The sequence below is a fragment of the Lacerta agilis genome, chromosome 11, assembly GCF_009819535.1.
Source record: "Lacerta agilis isolate rLacAgi1 chromosome 11, rLacAgi1.pri, whole genome shotgun sequence".
In the NCBI taxonomy this organism is placed as follows: Eukaryota; Metazoa; Chordata; class Lepidosauria; order Squamata; family Lacertidae; genus Lacerta; species Lacerta agilis.
Window position 1 is genome coordinate 61,358,442 of NC_046322.1, and position 20,212 is coordinate 61,378,653.

General features: G+C 42.7%; 2 protein-coding genes across 9 annotated transcripts in view; both read right to left on the reverse strand.

Moving 5' to 3' along the window:
- Positions 1-302: 302 nt before the first annotated feature.
- LOC117054757 (forkhead box protein D1-like) lies at positions 303-1,307 on the reverse strand. The gene has a single exon (XM_033163806.1). It carries the CDS (start codon positions 1,305-1,307, stop codon positions 303-305), a length of 1,005 nt encoding a protein of 334 aa, XP_033019697.1.
- An 11,494-nt stretch (positions 1,308-12,801) lies between these two features.
- Positions 12,802-20,212, reverse strand: part of CBWD3 (COBW domain containing 3) — a 28,768-nt gene continuing 21,357 nt past the window's right edge. For 7 of the 8 annotated variants that reach the window (XM_033163744.1, XM_033163740.1, XM_033163738.1 and 4 more), the window contains 5 exons: positions 17,777-17,828; positions 15,587-15,655; positions 15,286-15,351; positions 14,195-14,324; positions 12,802-13,024 (listed from right to left, as the gene is read on the reverse strand). In XM_033163744.1, the coding sequence (XP_033019635.1) occupies positions 12,951-13,024; positions 14,195-14,324; positions 15,286-15,351; positions 15,587-15,655; positions 17,777-17,828 (391 nt within the window). In that variant the 3' untranslated portion in view covers positions 12,802-12,950. The remainder of the gene's footprint in view (positions 13,025-14,194; positions 14,325-15,285; positions 15,352-15,586; positions 15,656-17,776; positions 17,829-20,212) is intronic. The other variant, XR_004427541.1, reaches the window with a different exon arrangement.

Genomic DNA, 20,212 nt, shown 5'->3' on the forward strand with positions numbered 1-20,212 from the left:
CAGGTTTATCACATCATAGCCATTTTACAAACATACTATAGTAAAGTCTTTTTGTTGAGTTATTTTAAAACATCAAGAAGTACTAGACTGGCCTTTCTTCAGATCTTCGGCGCTGTGAACACTTCATGTCCAAGAGTAGCCTAACCCCCACTAAATCCCAGACCAGCTGAGATGGGGATATCGGCAGAAAACCTCCTGAAGGAGGAGCACAGTTTGAAATCACTCGGTTCTGCCCTCCATCGGACCGAGCAGCACCAGAAAGTGAGTCTGTGCAGGAACAGGTGCGATTCAGCGTCTGCACTTCAGGCTCCAATCCGAGCTGCACCGCTCGCCTCATTCAGCGGCGATCGGGGCTCAAGTGCTGCTGGAGAAGGGCGCGTGGCTTCAGAAAGCGGCTGCCCTTCCTCGGGTGGGGATCGCGAGGAGAGCTGCGGAGGCCGCGAGGTCCGCTTCGAGGCCGGGAAGAATGGCAGCAAAGTGGGTCGTGGCTGCGGCTGGATCGGCGAGGCGAAGGGGGCGGCCAAGGGGCCCCTCAGAATGCTCTCGATGCTGAAGGAGCAGCTGCGGGGGCCGCGGCGAAGGCCCCCCTCCGCGCCAGGCCTCTTCGGCGCCCCCGGGGGCCGCTTCCCGGCGGGCAGCAAGGAGCCAAGCGGCCCCGCTCTCTCGGGCCGCGGCGGCGGCGGCGGCGGCGGCAGTGGCAGTGGCCAGTCCGGCAGAGCGCAGGGCGCTGCGCGGATAAGGGGGACACCCGGCGGCGGGAAGAGCAGGATCCCGGCGACGGGGGCCGCGGGCGAAGGCAGCGGGGGCCGCTTGAAGCGCTTCCTGCGCCGGAGGAAGCTGCCGTGGCGGAACATGCCCTGCGCGGCCGGGTGCAGGCTCCAGTCGCTGCCTTTGCCCGCGCGGCCGGGCTCGCGGGGCACCTTGACGAAGCAGTCGTTGAGCGACAGGTTGTGGCGGATGGAGTTCTGCCAGGCGGGGAAGCGCTCGCCGTAGTAAGGGAAGCAGTCGCGGATGAAGGCGCAGATCCCGCTCAGCGACAGCTTCTGCCGCGGGCTCTGCAGAATGGCCATGGTGATCAGCGCGATGTACGAGTAGGGCGGCTTGGCCAGCGCCTTTGCCGCCGCCGCCGCGTCGCCGCCGCCGCCGCCGCCGCCTGGCGCCTGGCCGGCTCGGGCGCGGCTCGCGGACGCCTCCTGTCGACGGAGCAGTGCCCGGCCGCCCGAGACGTCGAGCTCTTCCTCCGCGTCGTCTTCCTCTCCATCGGAGCCCGGGCAGCGGAGCTGCTCGAAAGCTGCCTCCTCACTCATCGGAAGCAAAGTCCGCGCAGCCGGCCCCCGAGGGGAAACTGGTGCCAACCCGCCCCCCTCTCGCTCGCTCTACCCAGGGAGACCCGCGGGGACTTTCCTTACCCTGGAAGAGGGAGGGAGGGATCCTGCTGCCCATTGGCTGCCACTTGAGTAGGCAATGGGGGGTCGGGGAGGGGAATGAGCAGCTGGTGAACACGGGTTGGAAATCAAAGCACACGAGGTTTTTCTTTCATTAGTGAGGTTCTGAACATTCCTTAAAACAGGATATAGCCTACAGCAACAGGCAACTGGGGAAACGGATCATGTCTCACCCACAAGGACGACATGGATGTCATCTCTCCTCCCAAATGTGAACACAACACGGAAAGCAGGTCCAGCTGTCATGAGCAACTGGTCACCATCAGGGATGAGGATGTGTGTCCCTATTCCTATCGGCAGAGCATTGGACTAGAACGGACTTTGAAAGTGGATGTTCAACTGCAAGTGCAGCTGCATCCGCAACGCGGGCAGAAGGCTGCCTAAGGTCCTGCCTAAGATTGACTGCCTCAGTCAATCATCTTTAACCGAGGTGACCCCTGAAACAATTTAGAGCCCAGTACAGCAGTTTAAAAACAACTACTTATAATTGCACAAGTCAGGGTTCAGAAAGTATTCAGGAGTACCAAGATTTGTAATCTCAAATCAAAATCTGAATTTGTTTTCCAGTCTTAAATACAAAATACAAACAAACACAAAACTTGCTACCAAAATACGTGAGGGTGGGAAAATAAGGGAAAACTACTTAGAACAACACGATAAAGCAGTGGTTCCCAATTGGTGGTCTGTGGACCTCGGGGGTGTGCATAACCCACCCAGGGGGTCCGTGGCTCCATTCACATAACAAAAACTACCATAGAGATATCAACGTTTTCAAAAGTAGGGGATCCATTGCTTGGCTTTTGAAAAACAGAGAGTCTGCAGTGCTTAGCTAAGTGGGAACTACTGCGATAAAGCATTTCGCAGCTCTCTAGAGAGCAAGCCAAGATGGGCACCACCACACAGAAAGATTATATAAACGGAAATTATTATCTGCATGGGGGGGAAATAACCAGGGAACATCCGAGGTGTAGCATAAAGAAGAAAACAATTAGGGGAAATGCTGGGGGAACAGCCATGCTGTGTTTATAGTAGTGCCCCCCCCAATTGCATCAACGAAAGAACAACAATTTATCAAAAACCTGGGTTAGAAAAGGATTCTTTACTATCCTTCCCACTTCTCCTGCCAACAGCATTCCAACAGATGTCCAAGCAGACCAAATACGATCATATAGATTTATTATATATATATATATATATATATATATATATATATATATATATATATATACACGCACACACACACACACACACACACACATTAATATAAAAGCACATTTAGTACCAAACAAGACTACTGTCGTTCACTCATGTACTCTGTACGTATTCCCATACTAACCTTAGGCGAATTTAGCCCGCACTCCAAAAGGAAGTAGATGGAGAAAGGGTGCAAACATATATTCTGCTCCCTTGAACAAGGGAAGCGATAACATGAGAATATTAGAGGGTCAGAAAAATCAAATAATTATCGAATAGTATATTCTAGCAGGAGGTACTACAGAGTAGTTGTTCTTTAACAGGAATTTTAAAAGAACTACAATTACTATTTACAATTTAGGAAGCAGCTTCAAGGAAAGTTAATTTAGCAGTCCCCCAAGTGCCATTTAAAAATCCTGCCAAATATGGTGCCCAGTTTTCTACTGAGTGCCTTGAGTTACTTGATGAAAGTACAGTAAAGCACTTTGATTGCAGATCCATACTAATCTGTATCAAGTTGTAGAACATGAGCTTAGCCACACTTTGTGTTTCTTGCTTACTGTTGTGCAAACGATACTTTTTTATTTCATTTTTAATTTCGAAAATTATTATGTTCTGCAAGCTTATTAAACGAAAGTAAATATAAACAGGGAGTTCTTTTGAGCATGTTCAGGGATTATGTTTTTTTTAATGTTTTAAAAAAGAACTGTCTGATTCCATTCAAATATAATATAGTTTTCCTATAAAATTAACACAATGCCATCAGCATACATATATTGCATACAAGTATCAAAGTATATATTTCCATATATTAGCATAGTACGTGTATGACAGTACAAATATCAACCGAGAATTGTCTTGTTAGTAACATCACAATCTTGAAGAACGCGCCCGTTTTCGCTTCCGAATCAGAAGCTGCCGTTTAAAGACTGGCCGTCCAGTCCTAGGCAGTCTGACTCCGAAGCGCACCAGAAGCGCAGCCGACGGAGGGGGAGCAGCGAACGGTGTCCGACCCCCGGGGACACCCGCCGCCCCCTCGAGCAGCCAAGGCTGGGCCGATCGCTTTGGGCCCCTGGGGTGCAAAAGCCCAGCAGCGCCCCTGACCCTCCGTGGACGTCAGAATACGCGGCCAGCCCCTAAAACCTGCCTGGGCAGCTGCTTCGGTCGGGCCGAGTCCTCCCTGCGCCAGAGGCGGCTTACTCCCCGGGAAGCGCGTTTAGGATTGGGGCCGAACAAGAAAGAAAGGCGCGCAGGAGGAGCTGCACGAGGCCGCGGAAGAGCTTCGAACTTCTGGGGGCAACGCGGGCAGCCAGTTGCCGCTTCCCCGTGAGGACGTCTCCATCCTCCAGAGGCAGCCCAGGAGCCCCGTCCCAACATCTGCCAAATTCTCACGAGCGCTGGCTTCGAGTGGCAGTAGGAAACCAGTAGGAGAAAACTTCAATCTCCTAGGACATTCAATACAAAATCTCAAAGTAGCTGTCTTACAAAAGAATTTCAGAAATAGACTGGAAAGAGAAGTTGCTGAATTGCAACTTATTACCAAACTTAAAACCATGGAGAGACCTGGTCTGAATAGAAACATTGGATTCTTATCTCATTATACATGATAAAGCTATTTTTAGCCATCTCACCCCATGCTTTTTCCTGTAAGACCAATTGCAGTAGACTAGTTAACAGTCTTCAACAGGTTTACCACACCTATCAGTCAATCACCCATCTCCCACCATCCGAGTCATACCCCTCCCCACCCTCTCTCACTATATAGAAGGGTCTGGTGACTTCTGTTTCAATGTATCTGAAGAAGTGTGCATGCACACGAAAGCTCATACTAAGAACAAACTTAGTTGGTCTCTTTTTTATTTTGTTTCGAGTGGCAGAGCAGCACGAACTGTTGGGGGGGGGGAAAGCAGGACATTGTTAAAAGCAGCTCCGCCACGGGATGCTCATACCCATCGGAGCCCCCCAGCCGCCCCCACGTCTCCCGTTCAACGTTATTGTCCGTCCCCACAAAATCCCTCTATAATTTTTGTGAAGTGTAGGATGCTTCCCCCATTACGGAATATTTTCTCACCTGTTGGTTCCCCCTTATCTCTGTGCCTCTCTCTCGCCTCCTGCCTCTCCCTCCCTATGACGTCATAATGAGGGTGATGCAACAATAAGCGCGTTGCCGCCAGGAGATCATCGCAGGAGCGAAACCACTTCGGCATGAGGCTGCTTCAAAAATCCGGAGGAATTGTTTCGGTATCTGGCTCGCTTAAACATATTCTCAAGAGTTTCCAAGCACGTGAATGACTTTGGCCGCCTGATACCTTTTCGGGCTCTCCCCTCTTGCTCCAACGCTGTAGCCAAAAGCAAAGCGGGAGCGTGGCTGGGGGGACGCAGCGCGTTCAGGGCAAGCGCAGAGAAACATTTACGTGGAAAACCACTTCGCTGTTCTTTCAATGCACCTTTTGTGATTCAAAAGTAATTGCAGAGGTCACAACTCGCGCATTCTATTTTCTAGTTACATTAAACTTGTTGTTTAGTCGATTAGTCGTGTCCGACTCTTTTAGGTAAACTGCTCATTTGGTCTTTAAGGTGCTACATTATAATTTTTAAATTCTTTTGGAAGGATTCTTTTAAAGACGTTCTTAGAACATATAACTTTTTTGAAGACTTGATTCATTTAAGGGAGTTTTTAGGTTTTCAAGAGGAGTCTTTTTAACTATCTTTTAAAATAATTGTTTTAATTTATGGATAAGATTCTTCTTCTTAAGGTCCACTACAGGAGTTTTAAGGGACGAGAAGCCCTGGCAAGTTTAAAGCAACCTGGGGCTGGGGAAGTTTATTAAGATTTAAGCCAAGCCTGAAATCCTTTTACAGCTGTTAAAATCGTTTCCCCTTCGTGTCCGGGCTCCAAGAAGGGTCGCAGCCCTGGCAATTCGCTTAGAGAGACGCCGCCGTTTCCTCTCCTATAGCAGACAAGAGGAAACGCGATGGCGGGAGGCGCGAAACGGAGCTGCAAGTGTCGCGTGAGCGGCGGGTGTCTCGCCCGTGCGACGGTTTCGTGGGGCCGGTGGCTGCCCGCTGACACATCGCTTCGGCAGCTTTTCCTCCGTCCTCTTCGTTCAACTTCCAACCGCGAGCTACTTCTATTCTGAAAGAGGGGAGACACTTCGGACTGAAGCATCTCCGAGGCCAGGCAGGGACTTCTTTTCTGGAGCTCCAAAACTGGCCAGACCTTCCAGCGGTTATGGTTTCCTTCTTATTTTAACGCGCGAGGTTCACACTCTCGTCTTCCAAGCAACGTAGATACTTATCTTTGTTTTTTTTTTGTTTTTTAAAGTTCACTTTACATTTTCTAAGTGCAAAGGAATCTAAATCTATCCTTTACAGCAGACAGCGAAACCCTCCCGATGTTGCTGAGCTCCAGCTCCCATCAGTCCCAACAAGCATTGCCAGTGCCCACTGCAACAAAAATCCTGGCTATAGCCATGGATTAGAATAGAATTTAAAGTAGAAAATAAAATAAACACAATAAATTCATTCTACCCTGTCCATCTGGCTGGGTTTCCCCAGCCACTCTGGGGGAAACAAACTGCATTAGAATGACTTAATAATGGAACAAAACCCATACATAATTTTAAAATAGATTTGGAGAATTATTAAGGCTATATTAGTTTCAACCTTCAGTTGCTGCTCACTGGGATCAAGAAAGACCAGTCACACAAAAGACACAGACTAGACGAGAAATACTGTTTTGAAATGATGTTGCGTTCACAGTGATGTAATTGGGAGAGTAATGGGAGTTCTCTCATTTCCACCCCCCCCCAGGAACTACCGCTGTCTCCCCCTCCTCTGAGCTTGCTCTGGCAACAAAAGGTGAAATGCAAAAGTGGGAGACCTCTCCGAAAGGTTTACTGGTGCCTGTAATGTACCAGGAGACTCGGAAATCCCTTGAGAAAACAGTAGCCTCCTGGATGCTACTGTCCAGCACTCAAAGCTATAGGGAATGCGCCAAAGGAAGCCTTACCCCTTTTGCTGATGAGACTCCCACTGCAGGTCACGTAACGACAGAGGCAATGGGCAGGAGCCATGGCAAAGGGAGGGATGGCATGTAATTTGATTTGCAGAAGAAAAACAAACTGATCTTAGCGTTGTGTTTACTGTGACCAAACATTCCATGACTTTGGCACAATCTGTCTTGTTTGATCCATATGGATTAATTTTACAACAATTCATTTAATCAGGGTATTGTTTAAATTTTTAGTTCTTGTTCTTTGCCTCCTGCCACACTCTTTGTTCTTTGCCTCCTGCCACACTCATCCTAGACTGATGGATGGGAGGTTGCCCGCCCTTGATGGGGTTATATTCCCTCTGAAGAAGCAGATACCTAGCTTGGGGGTATTACTGGGACCATTGCTGTTGCTTGAGGCTGAGGTGGCCTCAGTGGTGCAGTGCCTTCCATCAGCTTTGGCTGGTAACCTAGCTACACCCCTATCTGGATAGCTGAGCTTCTGCCATCTATGTTCTGGTAATCTACTGCAACGTGGGACTGCTTCAGAAAATAGTTCAGAAACTCAGCTGGTGTGGAATTCAGTGGCTGGGTTTATCAGTGGAGCAACACAGTTTGACCTGACTGCACTGGCTGCCTATTTGTTTCCGGATCCAATATAGAGTGCTGGTTTTCACCTATGAAGAATTATAATGGCTCAAGGACTGCCTCTTGCCATATGAACCGACCCAGACCCTGTGATCATCATCTGAGGCCCTTCTTCATGTGCCTCCTGAGGTCCAGAGGCAGCAACAAGAGGACAGGCCTTTTCTGTGGTGGCTCCCTACTTGTGGCAAGGCTCTCCTGGTGCCTTCAAAAACATTCCTCTTCTCCCAGGCCTTTGGGCTAATTAGCCCATCTATGACCTTTTAAACTGTGCTTCGTGTGTGTGCAAGTGTGTGGGGAGTTCTTTGTTATTATGGTATGTATTTTTGTGTTTTTATATTGTAAACTGCCCAGTGATCTTCAGATGGGTGGTATAGAAATAATAATAATAAAAGGACAAAAGGAGAAAGAGGGAGGGAGGCGAGGTGGAGGGAGTGGATGGGAGAGAAGGACATCTAGTGGCAAAAAGTGGTAATTGCAGGGAAGGGAAATTTTATTTTTTTCTCTTTCTTTTTATATACACCCAGCTACATTTAGATTAGAAATCTTTTTTATATACACCCAGCTACATTTAGATTAGAAATCTACATTTAGATTTAGAAATCAGATTGATTATATTCTCTGCAGCCAAAGATGGAGAAGCTCTATACACTCAGCAAAAACAAGACCTGGAGCTGACTGTGGCTCAGATCATCAGCTTCTTATAGCAAAATTCCAGCTTAAACTGAAGAAAGTAGGAAAAACCACTGGGCCAGTAAGATACAATCTAAATCAAATTCCTTATGAATACACAGTTGAAGTGAAGAACAGGTTTAAGGATTTAGATTTGGTGGATAGAGTGCCTGAAGAACTGTGGATGGAGGCTCGTAACATTATACAGGAGACAGCAACGAAAACTATCCCAATGAAAAAGAAATGCAAGAAAGCAAAGTGGCTGTCCAATGAGGCCTTACAAATAGCGGGGGAGAGAAGGCAAGCAAAATGCGAGGGAGATCGTGAAAGATACAGGAAATTGAATGCAGATTTCCAAAGAATAGCAAGGAGAGACAAGAGGGCCTTTCTAAACGAGCAATGCAAAGAAATAGAGGAAAATAACAGAATGGGAAAAACCAGAGATTTGTTCAAGAAAATTGGAGATATGAAAGGAAGATTTCGTACAAAGATTACCACAATTAAGGACAAAAGTGGAAAGGACCTAACAGAAGCAGAAGACATCAAGAAGAGGTGGCAAGAATACACAGAGGAATTATACCAGAAAGATATGGAGGTCTCATACACCCCAGGTAATGTGGTTTCTGACCTTGAGCCAGACATCCTGGAGAGTGAAGTCAAATGGGCCTTAGAAAGCCTCGCTAACAACAAGGCCAGTGGAAGTGATGATATTCCAGCTGAACTATTTAAAATTTTAAAAGATGATGCTGTTAAGGTGCTACACTCAATATGCCAGCAAATTTGGAAAACTCAGCAGTGGCCAGAGGATTGGAGATCAGTCTACATCCCAATCCCAAAGAAGGGCAGTGCCAAAGAATGCTCCAACCACCGCACAACTGCACTCATTTCACACGCTAGCAAGGTTATGCTTAAAATTCTACAAGGCAGGCTTAAGCAGTATGTGGACCGAGAACTCCCAGAAGTGCAAGCTGGATTTCGAAGGGGCAGAGGAAACAGAGACCAAATTGCAAACATGCGCTCGATTATGGAGAAAGCTAGAGAGTTCCAGAAAAACATCTACTTCTGCTTCATTGACTACGCCAAAGCATTTGACTGTGTCGACCACAGCAAACTATGGCAAGTTCTTAAAGAAATGGGAGTGCCGGATCACCTCATTTGTCTCCTGGGAAATCTCTATGTGGGACAAGAAGCTACAGTTAGAACTGGATATGGAACAACTGATTGGTTCAAAATTGGGAAAGGAGTACGACAAGGCTGTATATTGTCTCCCTGCTTATTTAACTTATATGCAGAATTCATCATGCGAAAGGCTGGACTGGATGAATCCCAAACCGGAATTAAGATTGCCGGAAAAAATATCAACAACCTCAGATATGCTGATGATACTACCCTGATGGCAGAAAGTGAGGAGGAATTAAAGAACCTTTTAATGAGAGTGAAAGAGGAGAGCGCTAAATATGGTCTGAAGCTCAACATCAAAAAAACTAAGATCATGGCCACTGGTCCCATCACCTCCTGGCAAATAGAAGGGGAAGAAATGGAGGCAGTGAGAGATTTCACTTTCTTGGGTTCCATGATCACTGCAGATGGTGACAGCAGTCACGAAATTAGAAGACGCCTGCTTCTTGGGAGAAAAGCAATGACAAACCTAGACAACATCTTAAAAAGCAAAGACATCACCTTGCCGACAAAGGTCCGTATAGTTAAAGCTATGGTTTTCCCAGTAGTAATGTACGGAAGTGAGAGCTGGACCATAAAGAAGGCTGATCGCAGAAGAATTGATGCTTTTGAATTATGGTGCTGGAGGAGACTCTTGAGAGTCCCATGGACTGCAAGAAGATCAAACCTATCCATTCTCAAAGAAATCAGCCCCGAGTGCTCACTAGAAGGACAGATCCTGAAGTTGAGGCTCCAGTACTTTGGCCACCTCATGAGAAGAGAAGACTCCCTAGAAAAGACCCTGATGTTGGGAAAGATGGAGGGCACAAGGAGAAGGGGACGACAGAGGATGAGATGGTTGGACAGTGTTCTCGAAGCTACTAACATGAGTTTGGCCAAACTGCGGGAGGCAGTGAAGGATAGGCGTGCCTGGCGTGCTCTGGTCCATGGGGTCACGAAGAGTCGGACACGACTGAACGACTGAACAACAACAACAACATTTAGATGGTCTGGCTGTAGCTCTCCAAGTAAAGGAGAGGAAAGTAAGAATTGAAACAAAGGGAACAGAGGTTTGAGAGGAAAAAGAGGAACATACAAAGGTAATTTACTTAAAATAATTTACAGGGAAACAAACATAAAGTAAATATGGCAGCAAAAAAATTACAATCAGTTGCAGGAAGTGCAACTACCACACAGATGAGGAGTTCGGTTATAGAGACAGAACCAAAGGTGGAGATTGCAGATATTTTAATGGATTTGAGAAAAGAGTTAAAATGTCGGGAAATTTGAATAGAACACCAAGACCAGGCATAGGCAAACTCGGCCCTCCAGATGTTTTGAGACTACAATTCCTATCATCCCTGACCACTGGTCCTATTAACTAGGGATCATGGGAGTTGTAGTCCCAAAACATCTGGAGGGCCAAGTTTGCCTATGCCTGACCAAGCCAAAAAGGCTCATAATAGGTGGGGGAAATGCCATAATCCTTAAGGAAATCTCGTTGAGATTGCTGAAAAAGAGATCCAATTATAAAACCTTAACTGATGCTCTGAAGACTAACAAGATTGCATGGGAGTTCCCTGAATGTGTCTCTTTCACTGACAAAGGCAAAAAGCAAAGATGTAGAAGCATAAAAGACATGGGAAAGTTCTGGAGGAAATCTAAAAACAAACTGGGGAAGAAAAAGCCTGAAACAATAAGGGGACAAGGAGAAGGAGAAACAGACTCGACTGGAAAGGATGAAGATTCACAGGAAGAGGACAAAAAAGATACAAGGTGAAACTCGAAAAATTAGAATATCGTGGAAAAGTCCATTTATGTAAGCAATTGTTTTCATTAGCTACTGGAGTTTAATATATGAGATAGACTCATGACATGCAAAGCGAGTTACAGGTGGGTAGCCGTGTTGGTCTGCCATAGTCGAACAAAATAGAAAATTCTTTTCAGTAGTACCTTAGAGAACAACTGTGTAGAACAAGCACAGTTGGTCTCTAAGGTGCTACTGAAAAGAATTTTCTATTTTGTTCATGCAAAGCGAGATATGTCAAGCCTTTGTTTGTTATAATTGTGATGATTATGGCGTACAGCTGATGAAAACACCAAAGTTGAAATTGTTAATTTGGGGTTCTCATCAGCTGTAAGCCATAATCATCACAATTATAACAAATAAAGGCTTGACATATCTCGCCTTGCATGTCATGAGTCTATCTCATATATTAGTTTCACCTTTTAAGTTGAATTACTGAAAGAAATGAACCTTTCCACAATATTCTAATTTTTCAAGTTTCACCTGTATTTATAAAATATTCACATTTAAATAAAAACAAAATAATGTTTAACTTGGAATGTAAATGGACTAAATAATAAAACAAAAAGGAATAAGATTCAGCATATATTACAAAAAGAAAATTTAGATATTGTTTGTCTGCAAGAAACAAATGTAACAAGAAAACATAGAAGAATATTGATGAAATACAAAAAATAAGGAAAGGACTTTATCACATCAGACAAGATAAAAAAACGAGGTGTAGTTATTTATGTAAAAGACAAATACGACCCTAAACAGCTATTTAAAGATGAGGAGGGAAGAGTGATGGCTACACAGATAACATTACAAGGCGAGAAAATAGTCATAATTGGAATCTATGTACCCAATGAAAAAAATCGGTAATGCCAGAAGTTAGATTAAGATAGGATATAAGAAGTAGTTAGAAATGTATTATGTTTATTTTTATTAGGATTAAGATTTCTAATAAATAAATGATGATTATTGTTTATAAAGATTAAGATTAGATGAGAATGAGGATTTTACAATGTTATAAAGTTACTAAAGAAGATTAGAAATGAACGCAGAAGAGAGGATGTGAGGAGGTCCCAAAATAATGTTAGGAATAAGATAAGAATAGTTGAATAAGTGTTTGTTTGTTTGTTAAGATTTTTGTATTTTTTGTAGTTTTTGTTGTTTTGTAATTTGTAATTTGTATTTTGTTTTATTGTTAAAAACTTAATAAATTCTTATAAAAAATCGGAAGAGAAATTGTTTGATTTAATGGACAAAAAATTAATTTTAATGGGGGATTTGAACGGGGTAGTCTCACTAGAAATGGACAGGACAATAAGAAAAACAGAATCAAGAGAAAGTAGACTACTCCTGACATTCTTTAATTTGGTGGATAATTTAAAATTGAATGATGCACGGTGAGCTAAACAATTATTTGAAAGAGAATATATCCATTATTCAGAGCCAAAACAAGCTGCCGGGAGAATCGACTCGATATGGATATCAAATGTGTTGACATTGAGAATAAAAACAATGGAAATACAACCAAAGACTTTATTGGACCACAATCCAGTAGTATTAGAATTAAAAGGAGAAGAAAACTCCACATTTAGGTGGAGATTAAATGAAAGTCTTTTAGACAATCAAGTGACTATCAAAAAAGTGGAACAAATGAGAGATCTCTTTATTCAGCAAAGTGTGTACCAAAGGAGAATTAGAAAAAGTAAGAAAAATGAAATTATGGATAAGTTGATTAAAAATGAAAAGAATTAATTAAAAAGCCAGGGAAAGAAACAGTAAAACAGAATATAAAATGTTACAAGCACAATTTTCAGTGTTAGCAAACCAAGAAATTGAATGGAAAACTAAATGGTTGGGACAGAGGAATTTTGAATTTGCAAATAAACCTGGGAAATTTAATGAAATTTAATAAAATAAAATCTGCTAAACTGTAGAAAAATCAAATTTTAACAGCAGTGCAAAAGCTGAAAACAGCTCCAGGACTCTGGCTCATTCATTATAAAAATGAAGTGCTGAAAGGTACTTTCTTCAGAAGATGACATTAACCATTTCCTCCTCTCTTAGTCACAGTAGCTATAAAGGCATCTTTAAGGATATCTCTATCCAAGTTTCTACCTATAGAGAGGACAACACAAAAAAGAAAAACATTTTAAATGAATATTTTGCATTATTAAATAAAACCTAAGCAATCAACACTATTGAAACAAAGCAAGCACTTAGTACAGTGGACTAGCCAAGTACCACTCAAACGACAGATATAGGGATACAGGGCAAGTGTCCCAGCAAAAGAGCAGCATAGCCTCATTATCTTGTCTAACCTGTTGCAAACATTTTCTTTCCCACCTCAATACAAGGATATTATTGTAAATAGTTGAACATATAAAATAGGGGTCTGAAACCTCTCATATTTCCTAACCCTTCATTCATATTGGGAAAGTTCATTTTGTTACCTAATCTCCCTGCTTGTAGTTGAGCAGCAATTGGGGGCAGGAAAGCAGGTAGTTAAAAAACAGCAAATGGTACAAAAGTCCAGTGTGTTCCTTGGATCTGCCTCAGCTATAGACTCAGACAGGACAAAATAGATGTTCACCCCAAGCTTATTTGCACTGCCTCCACCCAGGTGAGAGCAACCCTGGCTTCCGGATTTACCATACTTCACAAGGAAGAAGTCTGCCTAAAAAAATCAGTGAAGCTACTCTGCTGTGAACAAATTGCTATTGATTGAGATGCATGATAAAAACTTACTTGTGGATAACGACAGGTCCAAGTCTTTAGATACAAGACTGTCCAGATTAATTTATAAGCTGAGGAGTGCCATACCATGATCCCCGCCAACACATTATTCACTTCCCTCTAGGTGCATTTTTCTACTAAAGCTTATTTCTAGTTTTAGAACCGCACTGAAGGAAAGGTGTGCAGAGATAAACTACAAATAGGTAGAGAACGTGTCATTCCCTGTTCATGTGTTCCTTTAGCTCTTTTAAATAGCTCTTCCCCACAGCCTGCTTTATATGTCATTGGAAGACACCCCACATTTTAAAACACTCTTCTGTAGCTTGGGCCACAGAGAGAAAAATAGACATGCCAAGAAAAAACAAACAGCACTACTGAAAAGACCTTAACAGCTTGATAGAAACTTGACATTATCTCAGTTTTTTTAGAAGATCTTGCACAGCACTGTATCAAGAACAATTTTATGGATTATCTTTATGTTTTTGTATAATCATTTGGCTTTGCTCAGTGATTTTGTACAATAGGCCTATGAAATGTATAAACTGCTCTTACCTATTACAACCAATCTATTTGTTCGTTCAGCCTCCTCCTTCCATGTTACAGTGGTTTCTTCTAGATCATATAGCTCATGAACACCTTGGACTATCACCTGATGAGGTTTGTTTTTGATAGACACAAGTCCCTGGTTAGAAAGAATATAAATAAGTTACTGGAAAAGGAAAGTATCTATAGATTTAATTTGAGGTGTGGTAATATTATGTAGCCAACACAAACACAAAAATAACATTGTCTGGTGTTCATTCTAATTACTTTGAAAGATTGAGAAAAGGCTAAGCTCATTACAGCAAATACAGAAAGTATTTCTGATGCAAGTGAAAATCTAATTCTGTAACAAATTGATATAACATTATTGTACTTTGGGTTTTTTTAACAATTCCAATACATCTGGGAAAATGTTGTCCTCACATTAAGAATGGTGAATTTAGCACAGACCTTAGAAACTGGGGCATGGGAGGAGGTAACAAGTATGCACAAATATTCTACTTAACTGGACAACAGTATAGAATCATAGAATTGTACAGTTGTAAGGGACCACGAGGGGTATCTAGCCCAACCCCCTGTAGTGTAGGAATCTTTTGCCCAAAATGAAACTCAAACCCACAACCCTGAGATTAAGAGCCTCATACTATACCAACTGAGCTATAGGTCACCCTCAAGCAAAGAAGGCCTGCTCAGTGATCATGGAATGCCCCTCTTCTACAACACTGGGTACTAGTAGAAGTTCTGAGCTGCTTTGGAGGAGCCCACAACATGGCTTCTTCCCACACCACCACTGTCCTAGATTAGAGGTAATGCTTATGTAGGAAGGAGTGATATATCACAGATTCCTCCCAGAAGGTTTAGAGATTCAGATGTAGCTGCAGGCAAGTGCCATGCTGCTTGCTCCAACAGAACTAAGCTAAATCTCAGTATTCAAATGCTACTGATTCAACAGATACATCTGAATTGACACACACTAATTTACGCTTATGTTTGCTGTGCATATAGTCACTTTTTGTGCCCAAGCAAACAAGCAAACAAACAAAAAAACAAAACACAAACAATGCTTCTGAAGACAAGTTTAGTAGGACTGAATACTGAACCTTGAGTCTTATTACTTCCATGGGGTTACCTCTCTTGTCTTTTACATTCTTCTCCCACAGAAGATCCTATAAACAGAAAGGGGATTTTAATAATGAGGCATTCATAATGTGATACACAAGAGTGTGCATGTTCCCTTTTCTGTTCTATGCCTAGTAGATGAATAACAGATTCACAGACTTGTAGAGTTGGAAGGGACCTCCAAGTCATCTAGTCCAACCGCCTACAATGCAGGAATCTCAACAAAAGCATCCATGACAGAGAAATTCACAAGTGATTATGCTTTTAAAGCAAAGCACTTACTTGAACAAACACATTCAGCTCTTCTTCAGTTGTGCTTCCTAGCACTTCAAATGTGAATGTAACAATACTCTGAAAACAGAAATGTAAAACTTGCTGTGATAAGCTCTTTAATAAGGGCAAAATACACCTTAATTAAAAAGTTTTAATGCATATTCATGGCAGTGTACAAAAACAAAATGAAATAAAGCCATAAAACCTGTAGAACGTGTGTGTGCATGTGCGCTTTTGTAATACCCTGGAATGCAGTCTGAAAGTCCGCAATTAAACATAAGCATAGTATCAGCATGTGCCCCCTCCTCCTAGTGCTTTGTATAGGCTGAAATCCCCTGCCAACACTTTCCTATCACATATTGAATTTGTAGTTTATACTGAGGTAGTTATCTGAAAAATATTTCAAGTGGCGTTTCACACATTTCCAATCCACATGACAGCTTTATGCAATACAGCACCAAGCAATGGTGTTTACTCCTGCATGGTAACATTGAGGAACACTGCAATACTAATACAAATCCACGTCATGATGATGTTTGTTGTGAATCCAATTCTGACCACTTCTTTGCTAGTACAATATATTATTACACAGCCTCATTAAAATTGGACATTTTTCATATATTAGTTTCCATTTGGTCCACATAAAATTGTGCCTTTGAAATAAATGGTATCCCCGAAGAAGCGTCTCCACCCCCATCGTTCAGCCCAGACAGTGAGGTCCAGCTCCGAGGGCCTTCTGGCGGTTCCCTCACTGTGAGAAGCCAAGTTACAGGGAACCAGGCAGAGGGCTTTCTCGGTAGTGGCGCCCACCCTGTGGAACACCCCCCCATCAGATGTCAAGGAAATAAACAACTATTTGACTTTTAGAAGACACCTGAAGGCAGCCCTGTTTAGGGAAGTTTTTAATATTTTATTGTGCTTTTAATTCTGTTGCTGGGGGAACCCAGCCAGATGGGCGGGGTATAAATAATAAATTATTATTGTTATTGTATCTGTATCATCATCATCATCAACATCATCATCATTAGTTTTTCCTTTCAACTCTCCTAATGTAAAAAAATCCCATTTGGTTCTAAAGCAAAGAGGGTCACTCAATCCTCAGGAGAGCTTGAGATACACAGAGAGCTGCAATTGGGTGTGGAGAACGACTGTGCAAATGGAGTTTTGCTTGCTGTTCTATGTATCCAGCCTTAATACTAAGACTGAAAAAAACACAAAAATTTGCAAATACATTAGCAGCAATGTCTTTAAAATGTTGCAGGTTAAAAATAAGCAATATGCTGTAAAAATATACCTGCACATGTGCACAAAACTACTAAGTTTTCAAGCTCTTAATTGCTTCTTCCCTTTTTACCATTAATTAGACTGACTTTAGCACATTTCCCTGTATCCCAAGATGACTGATCAAGTTATGAGGGGTGAAAAAGAAAAGATACAAATGCATTGTTATGTACATTTTATAAATGAAATAGATACATACTGTATTTTTCGCTTCATAGGGCGCACCTAGTTTTTAGAGGAGGAAACAAGATAAAAAATATTTTTTTCTGGTTTTCCTCCTCTAAAAGCCCTGTTTTTTTGAGGATCAGTTAAAAGTTTTGCAGCTTTTTTTTGCAAAGAGAAAAGCCCTGTTTTTTTGAGGATCAGCTAAACGTTTTGCAGCTTTTTTTGCAAAGGGGGAAAAGCAAAGCTCCTTTTGCAAAGGGGGAAAAGCAAAGAGGAAAAGCCCCATTTTTATGGGGTTCAGCTCACATTTCTGCAGCTTCTAAAGGAAAGGGAGCCTTTTCTACAGTTTCCAGACAGATAATCTAATCAGCCAGTCACATGTAGCTGGGGAAACAAACAACCTCCCTCTGCAGCACATTCAACAAAGGAGGGCGGGGCTGAAAGGGAGCCGGGACTCTTATCTCTCTCCCTATCTCTTGCTGATCAGCTGCTGAGCGGGGTCCTTTCAACACCCCCTTTTCTCTTTGTAAAATAGAAAGAATGATCCTCTTTTGGCCCCTGGGAAATTCAGCTCCAGGGACCACCATTCGTTCCATAAGACGCACAGATATTTCCCCTTACTTTTTAGGAGGAAAAAGGTGCGTCTTATGGAGCGAAAAATACGGTAAATAATGTGTAAATAGTTACAAACACTTGCCTAGCAAATCAAGCTTAATGTAGAGCTGCTAGATGGATGTAAGATAAAATAAATACCTTATCAAGGTGTGGTTTAGGTACTTCCTCAAGCTGCAGTTTCTGCTGCAAACTTAAAACAAGTAGAGCACAGTCAGCATTATGTTAAGCAGAAATAAATTCTAAGTATCTAATATTGTGAATATAAAATTCATTTAAAAAGCATTTGCAGGATATTAAGCTGAGCAGTCAGAGGTAAATTGGCAAGTGTAGAGTCAAGATAACACCAGAGACAAACATTTTGGCTGTGTACAGATGTTAGAGCAGTGGAAACTCTTGTTGTAGTGACACAGATTCTTCCACCCAGGTCAATCTTCCATTGCAGGGAATACAGCAGCTAGTCCCCAATTGAAGGCTGCTAGTTAAATGCAATTCCTCCCCAGCAATTTCCACCTTTGCTTTTCAGGTTACTGCATGTTAAAGTGATTGTGCAACTGACTAATTCGTTCCCGTGACCTTAATAATTAAATGGAATTCATAACTCCATCCCCAGTCCTAATGGCTTACAGGTGAAGATGGCGACAAATAAGACTGCTTGTCTTTGAGCTCCATGGTTTTGTTTTAATCTTGAATAGTTGAAAAGTCAGTTGGCTCAGCAGTTAATGTTAATTCCTCTAATGAAGGCTTAGCTCACTGGTCACTTGATACAGACTTCTAACAGCAGATATATATGCTCCCAGGCAACCTCAGCTTCCTCCATAACAAAACCTTGACTAGGCATAATCACAATCTTGGCATAATAGAATCGGCCACAACAGAGCCTGAAATTCCCTCACTGTGGGAACTTTTATGTGATCCTGTCTAAACAGACAGCAGAAGGAATCTTTAGCAGAACTGATGCATTGAAAAAGGAAGTTTGGGGTTTGAATGCTATAATTAGTACACTGGTTGGTAGGTCTGGGCAATATATCGTTCAAAACTGGTTTGAAGTCTGATTGATACTGATTTCATAATTTTTGACCTGGCAATATATTGTGAATCATGGTGTGTATGTGTGTGCTAAGCAAAAATCACAATGTAGGAAAAACCATGAAGCCAGCCAATGTTTCTCTCGATTCCTGCAGCCCATTAAATCTGCCGGCTCAGCTCTCTCCTGCCTCCTGCTGGGGGCAGCAAATCACAAGTGCAGGCGCCGACAAAAATCACAATGTGAGGAAAACCATGCACAGCTCTATCTTTATTTCAGACATAATGATATATTGCTATATTGCAATGTTCAGCTGTGATATATCACAATGTTGAAAACCAGATATCGTCTAGCCCTACATGAGTTAGTGGAGACAGGAATTCTGACTGTAGTCCTGCAGATAAGACCTACCAGTAAAGAAACTGAAGTTAGTGATGGTTTGAAGGTACATCAAGATGGGGATAGGTCTGAGTTCATAAGTGCTTATCAGATTCAGTAACCAAACAAAATGACCTCTATCAAGACTGGAACTTGAATACAGAAACCTGATTTACACCAATATGGCCTATTGTGAGACGGAATGCCTCAAAATAAACTACCAGAAGACCAAAATTCTTGCTTTTGGGGAAAAAAACCAAAGCTCAGAAACTGGAAACTTCAAGGCCAAAATTTGTAACAAGTCTCGAATTATAAATATTAAGGAATGGCAGTCCAGGCGCCAGGATCCAACAAAATCCATGTTAACTCAAATGGGTGTTCCGGAGAAAGACCTGCAAATGCTATTCTTAAATTTTTTAGAACTCAATGAGATTTCTATGTCCCCGCGGCACTAAAATTATACAAAGCCAAAACGCTGGCACAGCTCCTATATGGCTCCTTTCTGGGCCCACCTCCCTCCTTGTTCATTCCCCTTGAAAGTGTGCAATTCAAACTCCTCAGAGCCCTTCTACAAGATCCCAGATGTGTCTCCAATGCATGGGTCAGGCTAGAAACAGGGATGATGAAAGTCGAAGCTCACATCAATTTGTTTAACATCAATATATAAGTGGCTAACTTTGAAACTGCTCCCCCGAGGAATAGCCCCATTGATTCTGAGCTACCAGTTTCAGTCTGGCTGGCAGACAGCAGTCCTAAACACACTCCAGAAACTGGGCTTGCTCCCCAAACCCTCTTAACTATGGGATTGGGCCAAGCTAGATCTGTGGTTAGGCAAAGAATCATGGACATAGAGAGACAACAGGACTGTACAAGGGTTCCCGATTATAAAATCATAGAAAACAGGAGATACGTAACCACTCCAGCAACACATCTCTACTTCCTTACATCCTTACATCCAGAAATGCAAGAAGGGCTTTCACTCTCGCTAGAAGCTCGGCCCTGCCCTCACCGGTTCTGGAAGGCTCCTATGGAAGAGTCCCGTACGCACAGAGACTTTGCACATGCCCATTAGGGGAAATAGGAAGCCCTGAACATATATTTTTTAGATGTCCTCTTTACGCTGAGATTCGTAGAGAAACCATCAATCCTTTGCTGAAGAGGCTTGTCAATCT